An 18,001-nucleotide genomic window follows, 5' to 3' on the forward strand; every position below is an offset into this window, starting at 1 on the left:
GGGGGGGGGGCCATGGGGGGGCATGTAGAAATCCAATGGTTACCTCTTTCCTATCGCTAGATGGTTCCAGTCCAATAGGAACTGCTGGCTCCAACCAGGCTGCCAGAGGTCCGGAGTGCTGGGACAAAAGGCTAAAAATCATCTTGTTTCCATCCAGACACCATTTTAGGTGGAAAAAGAAGGAGGTATCCGAGGATGCCCAGATGAATAGTAGCCCTAACAATGCCAACTTTTCCGCTCCCGAAGTTGTTTACACCCACAAAATTAAGCGTGGTGCCAAGCTGCAAGGAGAGCTGCGACTCCCTTAAATGTGTGGTCTTTATTGGAAAGGCCAGATGAAATCATTTTGAATTATTAGACACATTAACAATGCCTGAGGGTGTCATATACAAATAGCTGACACCTTTAAGTACTGACGCAATAAGGATGGACAAGAACATGAGGTGAGGGTGGTGGGAGGAAAGGTCTTTTTTAGATGTATCCAAGGTAGAGTAAGTTTTATTACTGGGCTAGAAACATATAGCATCCCAGGAGTGAATAGCTCACACATTTGATCCGATCTTGGGCTCAGTCCAGCTCCCACTGAAGTTTAATGGGAGTTGGATCAGGCCATTGCACTCACATTTTTTCCATGCATGGAAAACTATTTCCGTTACTTTGAATTACAATACCACTGGCTTTGGATTTTATATAATAAAATAAATCTAGGCCACTGTTTATATTCCAAGAAACTGCATTCTGGGATGCCAGCAAATATATTGCCTGTTGGATTAAAAAAAATAAAGTAAAAACTGGACACATTGGTTTAAAAAAACAACAGGTCCTAATTATTAAACATAATTTTTCTTCCTTGTGCTTTTCTGGAGTCCTCAAATATTTGAAGTATGAAAGGTACATATAAATTCTTCTCTGGTGGTTGAAATGGTGGAATCTGTAAAACTGCAATGCTTTATAAGAAACAGAGGTTTAATATAAAAATAATAATCTTCATGACTGGCTCTTTGCTTATTGGCATATTTTGCGCATTTTAAAATTTACAGAAAAAAAAAACCCAACACCCTTGGAATGTCAGTAACAAAGGGGATGTATATTAGCAAACCCTTATATTTTGGGGACTGGCTTCTCTTGATTGTTCTGACTGCAAATGAACTCTGCAGATGCTGAGAGGCACAGGAAATGTCTTGTGCTAGAAACAGCATTTGTTCCCTGCTTTATGAATTGGATTCTACTAAAATCCCAACGTGGTAAGACTGATTAGCAGACTTTGGTAATGCCTTCTGCCCTAGTACAGTTTTATTATACTCTTTTATTACCAAGGAAAAACACAGAAAAGACTTCCATCGGTGAACATACGCCCACATTCTGGGAACAAATGTATCTGTGGTTAGCTTATGCCAGGGAAGAGCATGGCCCCTGGACTCTGAAATACAGAGCAGCAAAATAAAAGGCACCCCACCAAAAGAATAGAACAAAACCACACATATACACAAGCAACAGAGGGAAAGAAATATCATTGAGGGGTGTTTAATGTTAAAGAGAAACTATACATCTGTGATGGTGGTGAGGAGGATTTAATAGAGCTGAACAAGGTGACCACCTGCACCCACTTCAAAGAAGAAAACCAGCAGCGGTATGAGGAGTGCTTATGCAGTCATGTGCATGTGTGTGCGTGCAATGCTTCTTTCTACTGACAACATATGAAGTATATTGCCTTTGCAAACATCCCTGGGCACCGGCAGCTTCTCCTCTATATTGACAAATTAAGTTTCAGCATGGGATTAAAAGGAAAAAAAAAAAAAAAAAAAATCTCCCTCATGCACATAGCCATGTAGCCCGAGCTGGACAGATTTCCCCTTTGCCCAAGCGGTACAGAAGAGCTAGGTGCTGGCTTCAAATTGGTTCCAAATTCCCCAGTAGGTTTAGTGGGGTGGCAGGGTTTGAAATTCAGATAACTAGGACTCAGCCACGCCTGGCTGTAATTTCAGATGTGCAATAACTACGCAAAATGCTGAGATTTACCGATGAGGGAGCAGAAGGAACCCACTCTTCTCCTTCACGCTGGCTTTGTTTCTGTAATGAAATAGCGTGTGCTTGTGTGCAGGGGGGAGTTCACTTTGTCAGTACCTCCTCAGCCTCTTCACCCTGACTGAGACATCCACGGACAGATGCACCCAAACACAAAGTCCCCAGCAGAACTGAAGGAATGGCAAACCAGCTAGCCTGATGGGGGAAATTTCAAAACCAAAATGTCTCTTAAATAAGCTTCTTTAATTATTATCATCATCTGTTTATTTATACAAATATAAAATATATTTATATAGATTTATATAATATAGATTTGTTGCTTTGGTGGCTCCTTTCATTTACAGACATACTGGTCGACGATCTCTGTGCACTTTTTACACTTGACATAACAGCACCAATGGAACTTGCAGTGGCAACGCTCCACCTGGACACTCTTGAACTGGTCATAACCCCGTCCGCAGCACATCAGCTCACACCCATCCATGCCCTCTGAGGTCTTGTTGCACAGTCGGCCCTGGGTACCCAGAGAGCCAGTGGTCTCATTGCGCAGGCAATAGTCCGGGCTGGGGTCAACGTAGACCAGATCCTCCTGCGTCGGCATGTTGAAACGGTTGTTCACCAGCTCCAGCTTGCCCTTGCGACTGATCCTCATGGCAGCGGCACTGTCGTACTTCTCCTTCAGCAGGTCGCCCACCTTGCGGAAGTCAGCCAGCTGCAGCCAGCAGGTCTTGAGGCTGCAGGAGCCCGACACACCGTGGCACTTGCAGGCCACATCCGCCAGCTTGTACACGGCCTGCGGGAAAAGAAATGCAATCAGGCAAAGCTGCGTCTATTCCTGCTGCACTGGCAGCTGGCTTAATTACAATGAATTCATCACATTTTCATAACTGCTTTGATTATCCCCCGGTTTCTGTTGTTTCGCCCTTCAGAAGAGACAAAAAGTCTCCTCTTACTCTTGTTGCAACTGCTGCATTCCTGTTGCCTAAATATTTCTATTTCTGGTCATGTTGCCTCCAAACATGACTTCCCTACCCCACCTTCTTTTCCCCTGGCAGATTTCTGACTTGGACAGCAGGGTCAAGAGCAGGAAAAAAGAAGAGAGAGAGTCCTCACCGTGTGGACTCTGGAAATTCCCCCGGTCTCACGGACCACCATGCTGTTGCACGTTTTTCCCTTCAGAGCTGCAAAAAGGGAACACCTGGGAACCTGCCCATTTCCTATCACCTGCACCAGGAACCGACACTCTCATTGTAGGGATACATCCCCGTCCTTTGGAAATGGACCCACGGACCCACTCCCTTTCCCTCCACCTGCGCCGAGAGGAGCTCGTTCAGGGGCAGTGTCCAGAGGAGTCATTGCTTTCCAGAGAGGAGCAAGCAGGGGTAGCCGTGGTGAGGAGAGAGACGAACACCTCCACCCTGGCACGGAGCAGCTCACCTCTGCTGGAGGAACGGTTTGTTACCAGGCGCCCTCGGTGCAGAGCAGGGCTGAGTCGCAAGCCCTAACCGCAAACCTGCGCCATCTTGTGTCCAGACGTTTCCCTTCACTAACAGGACTGGCGTCACCCAGAAGGGCCTACGTTTTACACAGCAAACCCAAGCTTTTGGTGCTGGCTTTTCCGAGATACTTTCAGCTACGTTTTCAGGAGTCTGCAGGGGCTATAGATGCATCATACCCCTGAAAATTCGGCATCAAAATTAACAAATAGTCTTGAAAATTCAGGCCTGTGAACGTTAAACCCTGAGCAGAGCAAGTACATGATGACGTAAAGGATAACAGTGGCTACTCTTGTTGTCCCACACTAGCTGGGAGGAGAGAGAAATAGTGAAAAATATTCTAGAACAACAAAGCTCAAAATAAACTGAAAATGCAGGTTGGGTTTGTTCTTTCCATTAATTTCAGAGACAGGTACAAAACCGCATGCTACATGAGATCCCGTCAGCACTCACAGGCACTGACAAGAGTTTGCAAAGCAAAGAGCTAGCATCCCCACGCGATCAGAGCTGCTCCGTGATACAGCAGCTTCCCCCCCCCAGCCCTTGCTCTTCACGCTCTCACCATCAGGCTCACATCTGCTCTCCCATGACCGTCCCACGTCCTGCACGTTCACAGGGCAGTGCCCCTGCCAGATCCCATGTGCCAAGCAGGGCTGTTTGGCATTAGCTGCAAAATTACCACCAGCGGTATCTGGTAGGGGAGATCAAGGAACATGAGAAAAAACTAGGATGTTCTGAAGGAGATGGCAGTATGTCTTCTAGCCAGGTTTTCTGCTGAAGAAAGCAGCCAAACACTGAGGTTTCTTTTCTGCCTCACTCACCAACACAGAAGAAAGCTCTCCAGCTCTCTGCATTCGCTTGCCAAGGAGTAAGCGATTAAGGCAATTGAGCATACTGCAAGCAAAACCTTATGCCTACAACCACGTTCTGGACCAGCAGCAACAGGTCAGAGTTCTACAACAACTGGATGCCCTTGGTCTAACTAACATCTAGTGCTTTTGACAGCTAGTGAAGATACAATTTGGCTTAATGGCTAAATCACATGGAGGCCGATCCAGCTCCCAAGAAAGTGAATGGAGTGAGTCCTTAAAACAGAGAAGCTTTAGTTCTGCTCCTCGGAGCTCAATTTACTGAGGCAATCCCTCACGGCGCAATGTAACAGCTACAGGCTGAGAGTTAAGCACTTGTCTTGGATCGAACTACAACTGCGGAGGACCAACCACACCGTTACTTAAGGATTCCTGCTGTACTATAACCAGACAGAGCTACAGCTGAATTTCCCGAGCCCCAGACACTTACTATATCCTCACTGCATTGCCAGCCTGCTTGTTATAAGCTTGTGTTAGCACTTTTTGGTTATGGTTCTGTCAAATCCCAGGCCACTCGTGCCTCTCTTGCCCTTGCATGTGTTTTTATAAAGTATTATGATTCTTCCTAATCCTGGGCTTTGTTCCTTTAGAAAAACACTGCAACTCGATCCCTCTCAGCTAATGTCATGGGACAGAGTTCACTCCGGCTTGGCTTTAAGCAACTGATGTTCAAAACATCTGGCCCATGTGGGTACTAGCTGTGCTGGGGAATGCAAATGCTACCAGTTATCGCAGGTAAGCATGGTGCCACTCAGCCCCCCGCAGCTCCCACTATCAATGTCCTGTGGAGGTAACCACAGCTTCAGCTGCTAAATGGCTCTCCCACTCTCCCCCCTTGCTGCCCAGATGGGGAGAAAGCAGAGGAAATTGGAGAATTCCTCTCTAGCCAGGTTCGGGTCAAGGTAAAGAATAACAGACCCCACATGCAGTTCTGAGGGCAGGGTCTGATCGATAGCCACGCCATTTAAACAGGTTCAAAGCACCTCTAATGGAAAGGCTTAAAGCCCCTTCCCATAAGCCCAAGTTCTCTTCCAATTCTGTTCTTGCAAGAATGGGAATGGGAAGAGAATTAATGGAGAATTCCTATGTGGTCAATTAGCGAGACCCCCTTCCAGGCTCTTCTGGCAGTGGCTCGAGTGACTGATGACTGAGGCCTGCCATATGCCGACTGGGTAAACAGCACGGAAGGACTGACTGCCACAGACTGCCAGACAGGGTGACAGATAAGGAACAGGGAGAAATAAGAGAGGGTAATGGAGACCAATTGGAATAAAAAGACAGATGGAAGGGAAGGACATATTGAGATAACAGCCGAAGACAAACAAACAAGGGCAATAAAGCCAGGAGGCACCACCACAAGGACTCCGATGTGGAGTGAAGGGGTGATGGGGTCAGGACTGCCTGAAAGATAAAAGACCTCTGGTCCCCTCCCATCCCTCGCAGCTCCTTCTGAGAACTGCAGAAAGCAGGGACAACCTTCTCTCCTGCCACCAGAGCTCCTCAGGGTTCAAGGAGAACTTTCTCACCTACAGGAAACTGAGTGAGGGGACATGCCAAAAGTCAGCCTAGAAATCAGAAGACATCAACTGAAACACTGGCTGGGAAAGTGGGGCAAGGCTGTATGTGGGATGGCACCTGCTGGTCACTTAGCAATGCCCACTGCCGTGTCTCCAGTACTCCTTTCTTTCAGCACCAACTTTCGGGAGTATGGAGTTACATGTGCACCTTCCTACTTCCAAAACCAGAATCTCAGAAGTGAAAACTTAACATTTAGGAATGCAGGACTAGACGGGACCTCCTCAGTTATTAAGTATGATCTCTTGCTATTGTAGGCACCGCTTCAAATAGTATTTTCCTTAAATGTATAGAGTGCCCTTTTAAAAGCAATTAGGTTTTCAGCCACCATTATTCTGATCACTATTCCAATGATAAAGTATCTTTTTCTAATTTCCAGCCTAAATGTATTCACTTTATGCCCATTTGCTATTGTGCCAAATTGGCCTTTTGCTTAAAAAGTACTTTTCCTCCCCTATTATTTCTCCCACTAACACAGACATCAGTCATATCCTCTCTCAACTTTCACTTTGCTAGGCTAAACATGGCAAGCTATTCTAGCCCGCTTTCTTAAGAAAAGATTCCTATCCCTTGGGTCAACCATAACAAGCCTTTTCTAGTCTGAGGTCATTTTGCTTGGGAATATGAGAACATACAATATTTTGGGGCCTCACGAGAGCTTAATACAATGGCATTAGTATTCCCTCATGTTTTATGAAAAGACTTTCCCTAGCACATTATAGGATATTTACCACCTTCTGAGCCACATTACATCTGCAGTCATCTGCAGCCGACTGCTGCACCCAATTCTTTTCTACTCGTGTCCTAATGACTAAAATGTTTTTCATATAAGACCTCAAATGATGGTCTTAATGTAGTTTTATTGGATGTCACTAGCTGCTGTACAAAATTCGGATTCTCCTCTGTATTCATAATATCTGCCACCTTTGCATCACCAGCAAATTTCATCAGCCCATTCCTAATTCTTGTGTTGAGGCTGAGAAACAAAAATAGTGAGTGTTGGTCTTGAGGCAAGTCCTTGAAGTACTCTGCTAATTAAGCTCTGTCAAGATCAAGATACGTCCTCTCACACAACTTACTGACTTCTTTCCTTGAACCAGTTTCTTGTCCACCCCATAGCTGCTGCATTTTTCCTTACCTTTCTTAATTTAACCAAGTGTTTCCCATGTGGGAAATATATTAAATGTCTCACTCACGTTAAGTTCAGATAAATGAGACCTATCGGATCTATTTTGCTTTTTTAGGAAATCAGTGATGTTCTAAATGATTGTGTGATCAATTGAGAAATTCTTCTCAAATTATTTCCCATTTTGCCACTTCCTCTGAGATACCCTTTCCCCCAGGTCCTCCTGTAAACGGGGCCAAGGTCACACTGCCTGTGCTGCCAGATGCCAGCTCTTTCAGAGTGCCAGGAAAAAAAGTGGGCACTCCTGGTGACTTGAAAGCTTTATGCTATCTGAGTTTTGCTTCCACCTTGGTTGTGATAATTTCCTTTTCAAGCCTTCCTTTCTCTTTTGCTCCCATGCTAATATATTTCTAAAAGCCAAGAGGAAAGGCTGCCCTGTACTGGCCAAATACCACCCTGACTAGACAACCCTGGAACCTGTAGCAATACCATCTCAGAGCCACCCCAGGTCTCATCTCAGTCCAGAGCCTTTCATATTCATCTCCGTTCCCGAACCCAGCATCTCCATTCCTCAACCCCCAAATCCTCATCCACTCAATCCACTCCAAAGCCCCACTCTCATTTACTCCAGAGCCCTCCGTTCTTCCAAACCTTTGCTGCCACTTGACTCCCATCTGAAATATTTGACCCAATCCCAAACTCCCCTCCATCAGCAGCCCCCCTGCACCATCCCATGCATCCCGGGTCCGCTGGCCCCAAAGTTCAGTAGCTGCTGCTCAGCTTCTCCTCCTCCACCTGCCTGAACAGGACAGCTGCCTCCTCATGCTTTCCTCGCTCCCACAGGGTGCCAGCACCACGGGCCACTACCTGCTGGGATAGACCTTGCCTGCCCCTCAGGCACCCTGCCTGGCTTCCCCGAAAAAGCACAGTCCCGGAGGGATTTAAAAATCTACACTACAAGCAGTTATTCCCCTAGGCAGGAGTGTGGAGGACAGAAACAGACACCTCCATTGTGAAGCAGACATACAGTACCCCGCTGTAGCAGGGGGAGCAATGCCCCCCATTCCAACTTTAAGCCCCAGGTAAAGCACTTGCTTACTCTGGGGACCAGAACTACTCTGTCTTTAGACTCAGCCCCCATCCTCACTGACTAGCCGTCTCCTTTCTTCCAGTCTCCTCCAATTTGCAAAGTTTAAAAAACTTTTGCTGTTTATTTTACTACCCTTTGCAAGGTCTGACTCAGCGTGATTTTTTACTGTTCTCACTTCATCTTTACACTTCTTGACCTCTAAGACAGAGCTTTTCATTATTTATTTGCTATCAGTTCTTTTTTTCCATTCTTAGTAGGCTCTCGGTCTATTCCTAACAGCTTCTCTGTGGTAGTTATTCATTCAGTGAGGTCTGGATATTCTTCCTACAAGCTTTTTCCTCTTGCTTGGCATGCAGAATTGTAATGGCTTTAGCATCTTTGACTTGAAAAAGTTCCAGACCTCCTCCACATCGAGTTCCTCGGCTGAGTTTACTAACCGACTCCCTTAGTTTATCAGAGTTTGTTCTTTGAAATCCACAAGCTTAATCACACACTGGTTTATACTTCCACTTAATTTAATCTAAAATGACTTGTGTTCATTTCATCTAAGGTTATTTTCTACAGCCATCTGTTCTACAGAGTCTACCAAAACCAAGCTTGAAATAACATAGTCTTTTGCCGGCCCCTTTGGAAAGCTTTTGTCCATGTCCTGTGTTAACTGGAGACACAGAAATTGCCTTGAGAGCTTGTCTATGGAGTCCAAAAAAGCACGGGCACTGTAGCATTCCAAGCACAATTTAAACAGCTTTCTGCACTGTAGTAAAGGCAGGACATAACTGTTTTTAGCTCTGTCCTTAAAGCAGGACAAAGCTTTCTTCCATGTAAAACTGTATCACCACCTGAAATCACAGCTCAGTGAGATTCTTGCCCATATAACAAGAATAACAAGCCAGGGTAGTGTTTTACCCATGCTGTGGAGCAAGTATCTTCTAACCTGATCTGCTAATACAGATGTTACTACAGTTCAACTGGCGCCTCAAACTATTGGCCATATTCTGTTTCTGGATCCCTCAAGGCAATAGGACTGGCTGTTAAAAAGTCTCATTACATATTCACTCCCTATTTTAGGCAGGGTATTTATTTGTTGTAATCCAAGTTCATGACTCCAGACATAGAAGATGTTCAAAGCAAGTAATGCAGAAAAGAATGTCACTTTCAGGCTACAACACCACGGGGCAATGCCCCTCATTTCTAAGCAAATGCAGACCCTCTGCTGTTCCAAGACAAAAAATCCAACCCCAAACCAAAATCCACTGAGTTCTACAGCTTTCACGTCCACAGTTTTCCACCCGCTGCAAATTTACCCCAATCTGATTTTGCAAGAGAGCCATGGAGTATTTGCAATGCTTCAACCTAACACATTGATTTCAGAATCAAAAAAATAGCACACATTTTCTTTGGTGGCAAAATGAAGCCAAAATTACACGCAGAAAAGACAGACATATATGGGAAAAGCAAAGATAATTCAGTAACAATTAGAAGTAAGAAAGGGCAGAAAATTGATAAGGAACTAAGGATATTAGTTAAGAATGTGCAAGAGAGCAAGGCTAAGTACACCTAATAGGATTTTTTAATACGCATTAGAAATCAAATTAACCTTAGAAAAGCTCACTACTAGGGAAGAACGATAAAAATTTTAAACACCCTGTGGAAAAGGCACAAATGTTCAAGTAAGTATTCCTGTTCTACATTTGGAAAGAGGCAGGATTACACAGTTTTACCGCATATGAATGATGTTACACCTTCCAGGCTACTAATCACATCCAGAGGAATTGTGTAAAAAGCAAATGTGCATACACTGAATGCATACAAACAGGGCAACTTCACCTACGTTTACAGCATCAGTGAGACCAATACCAGAACCCATCATGTCATTTTGGTATCCAGTTTCTTAAAGGACATGGGAAAATTGGAAAGGGTACACTAAAGTGATGTGAAAATGATTTGATGGCTGATGAGAACCTCTGAGAGAGTCTTCAGTGCTCAATCTAGTTTGTCAAGAAAGAGTGGTGAATAAATTACAGCAGATAAATACTTCTGTGCAGAGGAAATTCTGACTACTAAGAGGCTTTTGGATCTAGCTGTAAAAGTCAGAAAAAGAACTGATTTGAAGCTGATGCCAGATAAATTCAAATGATAATGAAGCAGAGTGTTGCAACAGGGTGATTAACAATGGTAGCATACTACAAAAAGAAGTGATGGATTCTCCATCCCTAGGGGTCTCCAGATCAAAACTGTGTATCTTCTTAGAAAATATTTGTCACCTAGATGCAAATTATTTATGTTGCCCAATATTGAGGTAACTAAGCAAGGCATAAGTTTCAGAGATAGCCAGGTAGCCCGATTTGATGTTTGCTTCTGGCCTTATATTCCCCAAAATCTAAATGATGGCAGTAGAAGAGAACTCCACATGCCAACCAATTCTTCTTTTCACCACCAGCCTCTGACTTTGCCAGCTCTGGGAAGCCAATTTCTGAGACGTAAGCCTTGAAAGCGGGCCATGGCAGCACCTAGTTTATTTGGAAAGGGCTTACATGTCTGCACACGTGTGCCATACAGTACCTCAAGAGACCCAAAAACTCACTGGCTTTAGCTGGCAAAGGAAGCCTACCATTAAAACTGGAATATAATATTGTCGATATTGTCTGCAATATTCACAAAAACGCAGAAAATGTGACCACACAACGTTACTGGGGCATCATTGGACTATCCCTCATCAAACCTCCAAGTAATTTGGTATCTAGCAATCTCAAGCCTTTGGAATCTGCCTCCGAGAAAGAGGAAAGGTTCAGCATTTGTCTTACCCTGCGACCAGCCTCGTTGTTCTGCAAGTTCATCAGCATGCGAGCCTGCTCCTCTGAACCTCTCACATAGTTCTTCTCCCTCTCCTTGGCATCCACAAACTCCTTGGCAAAACGATATCCATACTCCACGTTATCCCCGCAGCCACCCCACAGCCAGTCTCGGGGCAAGTCCTTGGGCCGGGCCGTCCGGCTGCAGCCACAGCTGGAGAGCTCTCCTTCGCGGCAAGCCCGGCTGATCGCGTTCACCACCCCGGCAGCGCTGACGGCGTAGGTAAAAGCAGTCTCTCGGCTCCCTGCGAGAGAGACGCGAGAAGCAAATTAACAACAGACAAATCTCATTTAACAAATGCAACGCGCAGCAAGGAGCAAGCAAACGGGCTCCGGACAGTAGGACGTGGTGTGCTCTGAGAAGGTGCACAGAATTAACTGGAACAAAGGAATGGGGTGGTCAAGTGCAAGGGCAGTGCCCCGTTCTGGCAGAGGGGGGACTGTCCTAACACATGCTTGCATCCCAGTTTTGACTATCCAGAACTGGCATTTTCTGTGTAACCAGGATCAAACCCAAATCTGATTCTCTGACAGACACCAGGGAAGGGTCTGAGATTCCTGCTGTTGCCTGGAATAACGTTCTTGAGAAGAGCGTGAATCTGTAGGTGCTGCTCCTCAAGGGTTATTATTTTCATTACACCTATGTTTGCCCATCCAAGAGCCCTGGAAACTCCGGGCCTTGCCCAAAAGAAATAGCAACACCATAGGCAGGGACTGCTCAGCCTCTTTCTCCTTCAGTATCCTCTCATTTTAACCTGGAGGAAACTCTCAAGCAGCAAGAGGGTTATTCATTTGCTGAAAATACAGCTGCTGCCTTAGCCACTGAATTTGCCAATAATCATTGAGAACAACTAATGAGGTTGGGTCTGTGCAAAAGGAGCATTCTGGTTAAGCCAGATATTACTCTGAAATGGTCTTCATTTAATTGGGACAAGCACTCTTTATGGGCTCCTTGGTTCATCGACCTTATTTTGGTTTACATAAGGTCAGCTGAGAACTGTTTTGAGACAAACTGAAGGAAACCCATTTTTACACTAAAGCATCAAGGCACAGGGTCTCCCAATGCCTACAGAACCGCAGCGCTGGAACAAGTAAAACTTTCCCATGTAGACAATAATAAATGAAAAGACTTTCCATTAGCAGGTTTTCTAGAGACTGCCCTGCTTGGAGCATATGCTCTATAGAGTCTGAGCCAAGCAGCTGGATCGGGTCTCCAGCTATGTATTCCTGGCAGTAATTCAGCCCCAATTTGACCGGGGCACCAACACAGCCAGAACACTGCATGAGGCCAAGCACGCTGCACCAGTGAGTGCTGTGGGTCTGAACGCAGGTTGTAGAGGGGGATGAGGAGAAGGAAGCAATCTACACCTGCACTCTCACCACACATAATAAATAGCTAAACCGACACCTTCAGAGTCAGAGTCATTGTATGCGTCACCAAACTTTCAGGTGATAAAGAGAACAACTGCCAAAGCTTCATTAGAATAAGCAATCTGATTGTGAAGAGCTACTTACACCAAACCCCAGCAAGATGCATCTCAAGCAAATCTGAATGACTTCAGAGGGCAGATCCTCCAAGAACAGTTTGTCACCAGCCCACGAGGCTCTCAGTGCCAGCTCCCTCAGCAGGACTGAGCTGATGGCTTTGGTAAACTCTTGTTCCAATCTGCACGTGCTGACAATTTGTAATTAATAGCAGCTTATCACCAGCTTAGTGGTAATGACCCAAGACAAAGGCAAGGCTGTGAATGGCATCCACCTTGCAGAACAACTTGCGATTTTTTTTTTTTTCCCTCCCTAAATGAGTCGTACACTAAGGGCTTCTGCTCTGGAGTACAGCACAAGGGTGATAAAATACTACAGGACACATAATATGGAAGGGAGGGCCTCACTAGCAGGTCATAAGGAGAGGACTGTGTCCCCCAAACCTCCGTGGTCCAAGCGGTAGGGAGAAATGACTCCTAGTTAAGGTAATTCAGCTGAGACTGGCCTATAAGGGAGTTATGGTCATTTTTCAGCAACCAAAATTGGCTTTTACTCATCTAGTTTGTTTTGGGTGTTATGGGTACTTTAAGGTAATGGTCCCATGTGCAGTTTTGCTCCTGCCAGCCTGTGCCTGTATGGTGAGAGCCCTGCAGACACACCAATCGACCTGTTAAGTAGAGCACTCCCTGCATCTATAGAGATTAAAATACATACAAGGAAAGGACCTCCCGGTGTTACAGCTTGTGCAACACAGCCTGCATGGCTCCAGGTACTTAGGATCCTTACAGCCTGCTTGAGATCCCTGAAAGCACAGACTGGATTTACACTTTTGCTGTCCATGTTTTAACCGCCTCCACGTTTCAGATGTAGCAGCATGACAACTCAGTGTGCAGCTCCTGGATCTGCATGAGTTGTTTAGGCTGCTGAGGATGGTGGCGGGAAAGGCTGAAACAAGTCACAGCGGGGTTTTTTCCTCCCTCGCTGCCCACAGAGTCGCTAGACGTAGGTTTGGAAGACTGCGGCTTGGTTCGGGAGGCGGGATCGGACGTGTGCATGAAACCCTGCCCTAATACAAAGCAAATTTGTAGCTGGCAATTGTGGGCTTGTCCATCCATCCTAGTCTTCTCTGCTCTCCTGCCACGTCTTCCAGCCTTGGAAGAGTATTTGGGTTTTCGCTCGCCCCCTCCAAGTTCGCTCCAGTTCCTGTCGTCTCAAAAAGGAGAGGTCCGTTATTCCCCAAATCCGTGCAAACGTGAACAGAGGTTACAGAGACGGTCAGGCAGTAAGACCCCCGCCGCGGCCCCTGTGCCCTCCCCGGGGCGGAGGGCCGCGCTCCCCGGGGGGCTCTGCCCGCCGGCGCGGAGCTGCACGGAGCTCTGCTGCCCTCCTGTGCCCGCCGGCCACCCGCCGCCGCCGGCGGGCCCGGGGGCGCCGGGCTGCGGCAGCTGTCGGGGGGCCCCGGGCTGAGCCGTACGGCCCAGGCGAGGTGTCGGGCCCCACGGCTTGCTCTTCTGGAGCTGCACGAGGAGGCGGTGCGAGAGCTGGCCCCCGTGGGGAGACTGACGCAAAGATGGTAAAAACGCGTCGCTCTAACTTTTCGGATGAAAAAGTTTTCATTTCAACCGATTTCTTTTTAAAAGCGTTTCCCTGAAGTTCGCCAATCGCGAAGAAAAACGAGGAAGAATATTTCGCTTTGTTCTCTTCTTTTATGACTCCTTTCCCCCCCCCTTTTTGCATCTCAAAAGGCAGAAGAGATAAGATCTTTGGCTCCAGAAACGACTGGACTAGCCCGGAAACCCCAGCCTTGCATTTAGGATTGCGCTGAAGGAGACACACTCTCTCCTCCCCTGAGAAAGTTCTAACATGACTTTTTTGGGTGCTCTGTCCTCTCCCTCATAAACGTAGAAGTAAGGACTGTGTCTGTATATGAAGTATAGAAATATATATACACACATATGCAGTCTAAAATCTGTACTAACAGAACAAGAAGCAACTTCAGAAGGACAACTTCTGTGCATCGCCAGAAATCATTATTGAATAAACCACATTTAAAAGGTAAGAGCAATTCTCACAACATCACAAACACTAGGAAAAACCAATGCTATAAAGCAGCCTACTTCAGTGCTACGGATGCCTCTACAAAGCTTTGTATCATTGGACTGCCTCACCTCCATGAAATGCACAAATTGAAGGTGTAATGATTGAACACAGACCGACCGGGTCTCCCGTTTCTGAGCTGAGCCAACTTCTGTGAGGGGGAAAGGAAACTAATCTTCCAGGTTTCTGAGTGAATGGTCTCGCGAGGATCTCCCAGGCTTTGGACTTGGCCAGGGCAGGTTCTCCTCCCCTCTCACAATCTAGAGCAGCTCGAGAAATCATGTAATATATGCTATGCCTGCATCGGTGGGTGGGCAGCTGAGGGTTGCTGGCACACTATACACCTTCTGGGTCCTTCTTATCTCTTCCCCCACCCTCCCCAACACTCTGGCATGCCTCTGCACTCTTGCAGATATCCTGGTCTCCAGACCTTTCTCGTGCCATTGGCACAGAGTACAGAAAAAGGGCTGTGGTCCAGAATTGGGGCTCAGAGGTTGAAAACAGGAGACAGGCACACAGCATGAATCCAGAGAAGAATTATTTTATAGTTGACACAACCTGCGAGATTAAAAGGCTTTGTTTTCTTCCCCAGCATGGAAAACAGATTTGCTGAAATGATGAGCAACGCCTCATTACAAAGTAGGAAAAAGTAGAAGTGGAAGGTGGAACTAAGAGAAAAGGCAGCACCCCCCTGCACAGCAGCTTATCACTGACATAGACAACAGCAATGAATCATCACAGACCCTGTAATACCCCTGTAATACTGGTGACATTTTTCTTACTTCTGTGCTGTCTTGTGCTGGAGTATAAACATCTGAACATGCTCTAACTGACCAGAGAATCTAAAGGAGATGGGTTCAAAACTCTTTGTTAGGATAGGTTTTTAAACAGGGGCAACCGCAGGCAGTCACCTCACAGACACTACCATCAGCAGATTCCTACTAGAGATACAACAGTACTCCCAACAAACAAATGCATGCACACACAAACCAAACAGCAGCAGCAGGACTACTGGACATACCCATCACACACCCGCACCACCTCTTTCCTCACCAAACCCCAAATCTACTCCCAATCTAAACTAACAGGATCAAATTCATTTTAGAGAGGAGGAACCTTCCCTCTTCCACTATCCACTCTAGTCCCCTCTTCCCGTATACCCTCTGTCATCCTTCCCAACACTTTTCATCCTTCAGCTCTCATCTCTGCTTTCTCTTAGTTCACCCTTACTTCTCTTCTCCAGGTGTGGACTCACCCACTGCACCAACCTGGGCTGCAGGAAGGTACTGAAGAAGAGGTTTGCTCCAGAAGGGGAGATTCCTATTTTCTTGTGTTCTTGTGGAGTCACTAGGATCTCTTTGGGGATCTGAAATCTACCCTATTCTTTGGGATAAGTTACATGCGAGGGAGGGACACCAGAAAGGAGAGATGGAAGTGTTATTTTCTGTCCTTTCCCTTCAGTGGCTGAAATTTCAGTTTTCATGCCCCAAAGGACAACTTTTAACAATCTAGGATTATGTGCAGCCTCATCTGGCCACCACCCTTGCCATCAGAAAGTGAGAGATCAAGGATGCGCAGATGCTTTGGATGTTGGTCAGGAGCTGAAAGTATGTGTCAGGAACTGGCATTTCCCAGGGCAGCACCCCAGAGAAGCCGGGATTTGTTAGGGTATGAGCTGGGCAGAAAGGAAGGAATTAGAATGGCTCTGGTGGCTTGAATTAGGAATTCCCAAAAGGTTGAGTAACACACGCAGAAATACCCCTAGAATTCTCTAGGATGACACATAAGAATTTCAGGATCAAATGGAAGGGATCACAGGACTTGGTTACCCTAGTGCTCTATCGCCTTGACGCCCCAGAGGTATTAAAGATGCATCTCTTGGTGTCCTGCTGCCTATGCGGTTTTTTTTGAGAGTGAAGCCAAAAAGGTGCAAGCCATGCTGGGGGGCAGCTGGGGGTGCAGGAGCTGGAAGTCTTTTTCCATCCTGTGGTAAGCATTTTCCCTGACCTTACAATCAAGAAATAGTGCTGGTTCTTCAGCGTAAATGATCGGCTTTGTGGGTGGGAAACAAAACCCCTGAAAGCGTTGTGCGGTGCATGCGTGCGTGTGTGTGTGTGTGTGTGTGGCTGTTTTAACACCTTTTCTTTATTGTCCTGGCTGTCGGACACATCAAACCGAGCCCGGATTTCTCAGTTTCTTGCCATCAGATGACTGCATTTCAAAAGGAGCTGGGACAATGTAGCTAGGTCACACCTCAATTCAAGTGCAGCAATGGCCTGTCAATGTGCCTCTTACGGCCAGCAGGGCAGGAATTATAAAAATCTCCTAGGTTTACACAGAAAGCAGCAGAACAGGGAGGGGGGCAGATCCCATGCCAGGGGAGCCCATATTTCCCGCATCTCAGGGCTGCATTCCCTGTCCAAGGGCACTCCAGATGTTGGGAATGATAACATCGGTCCATTGTTCCTGGCTCCAGCTTCTTTCCTCTCTACCTTTAACCAAGCACACAAAAGCAGCCCCCTCTTCCTGACCTTCCCATTCGCCCCCCTGCCCAAGCAAGTGTGTCCCCCTCAGCCCCCCGCTGCGGCTCAGGTGCACTGCTGCCACCCGCCCCGGCGCAGGCAGCACACAGGCAGGGCTCGGGCAGCACCAGCACACCAGGGAATGGAAAAGCTCATTAAAGGCAGCTTTAGGAGCGGTGCTAATGGGGCTCATCACTCCTGCATGTGTATTTGAAGAAAGGGAGAAAGCTGCCCAGGGGCAGCCGGCTTGTGCCCAGCACCCCTCTGTGCCGGGCGCTCCTACCTATTTTCATGACCCGCCCGAAGACAGAGGTGTTGTCCACCGTGCTGCAGTTCCACCGCCGCTGCCGAAACTGGTACTGGCACTCCTTGATGGCACTGCGGGCCCCTTCCCCGATGAACACCATGTGCTCCTGGTAGAGCTGGCAGAGCTTGCGCTGCCCAGGGGAGAGCCCCGGCAGCTGGCTGCACACCGGCTGAGCGCCGATGATGTACATCTCAGGTCTCTGGATGGGGTTCATGGCCAAAGACCTACGATGAGAAAAACAGCCCAGGGAGTCTGGAGGGAGAGGCCCCCCCTCCGCGAAACGCCCGGCACCTTTCCCCGCCAGCCCAGCCCCGCTCCCAAAGCTCGGGCGCATTTCTCATGTCAGCTGCCTCCCTCCACGGCTCTGCCAGATGCGAGGCTTTCCCAGGGCTCTAGCGGGAGAAACACAGCTCGTTTGTAACCCGAGTTTAAACACGGAGGACACCCGGGATGGGGAGGGGGAGAGAGAAAGCTCAGCGCTTTCTCTGCAAAAGAAGAAAGCGGGCTGCTTTTTTACAGACCGCCAGCGAGCGATGCCTGCCTTCGAGCCAGGCTGT

At 47.1% G+C, this 18,001-nt stretch overlaps 1 protein-coding gene across 1 annotated transcript; it reads right to left on the minus strand.

Moving 5' to 3' along the window:
• Positions 1 to 2,205: 2,205 nt before the first annotated feature.
• WNT5B (wingless-type MMTV integration site family, member 5B) lies at positions 2,206 to 17,672 on the minus strand. The gene is made up of 3 exons (XM_010566191.1): positions 17,421 to 17,672; positions 10,986 to 11,278; positions 2,206 to 2,818 (listed from the first exon to the last, which is right to left on the minus strand). The coding sequence occupies exons 1-3, from the start codon at positions 17,656 to 17,658 to the stop codon at positions 2,360 to 2,362; spliced, it is 990 nt and encodes a 329-aa protein (XP_010564493.1). The 5' UTR covers positions 17,659 to 17,672; the 3' UTR covers positions 2,206 to 2,359.
• Between the last annotated feature and the right edge of the window lie 329 nt (positions 17,673 to 18,001).

The sequence above is a fragment of the Haliaeetus leucocephalus genome, unplaced genomic scaffold (genome assembly GCF_000737465.1).
Source record: "Haliaeetus leucocephalus isolate CR32 unplaced genomic scaffold, Haliaeetus_leucocephalus-4.0 Scaffold206, whole genome shotgun sequence".
NCBI lineage: Eukaryota > Metazoa > Chordata > Aves > Accipitriformes > Accipitridae > Haliaeetus > Haliaeetus leucocephalus.

Excerpts from the sequence above, each read along its gene's own strand:
- WNT5B (XM_010566191.1), bottom strand. The coding sequence starts at position 17,658 with ATGAACCCCATCCAGAGACCTGAGATGTACATCATCGGCGCTCAGCCG. Across the intron at positions 11,279-17,420 it reads CGGGCGGGTCATGAAAATAG|GGAGCCGAGAGACTGCTTTT; the intron begins GTAGGAGCGCCC and ends TCTCTCTCGCAG. Across the intron at positions 2,819-10,985 it reads ACAACGAGGCTGGTCGCAGG|GCCGTGTACAAGCTGGCGGA; the intron begins GTAAGACAAATG and ends CTTTTCCCGCAG.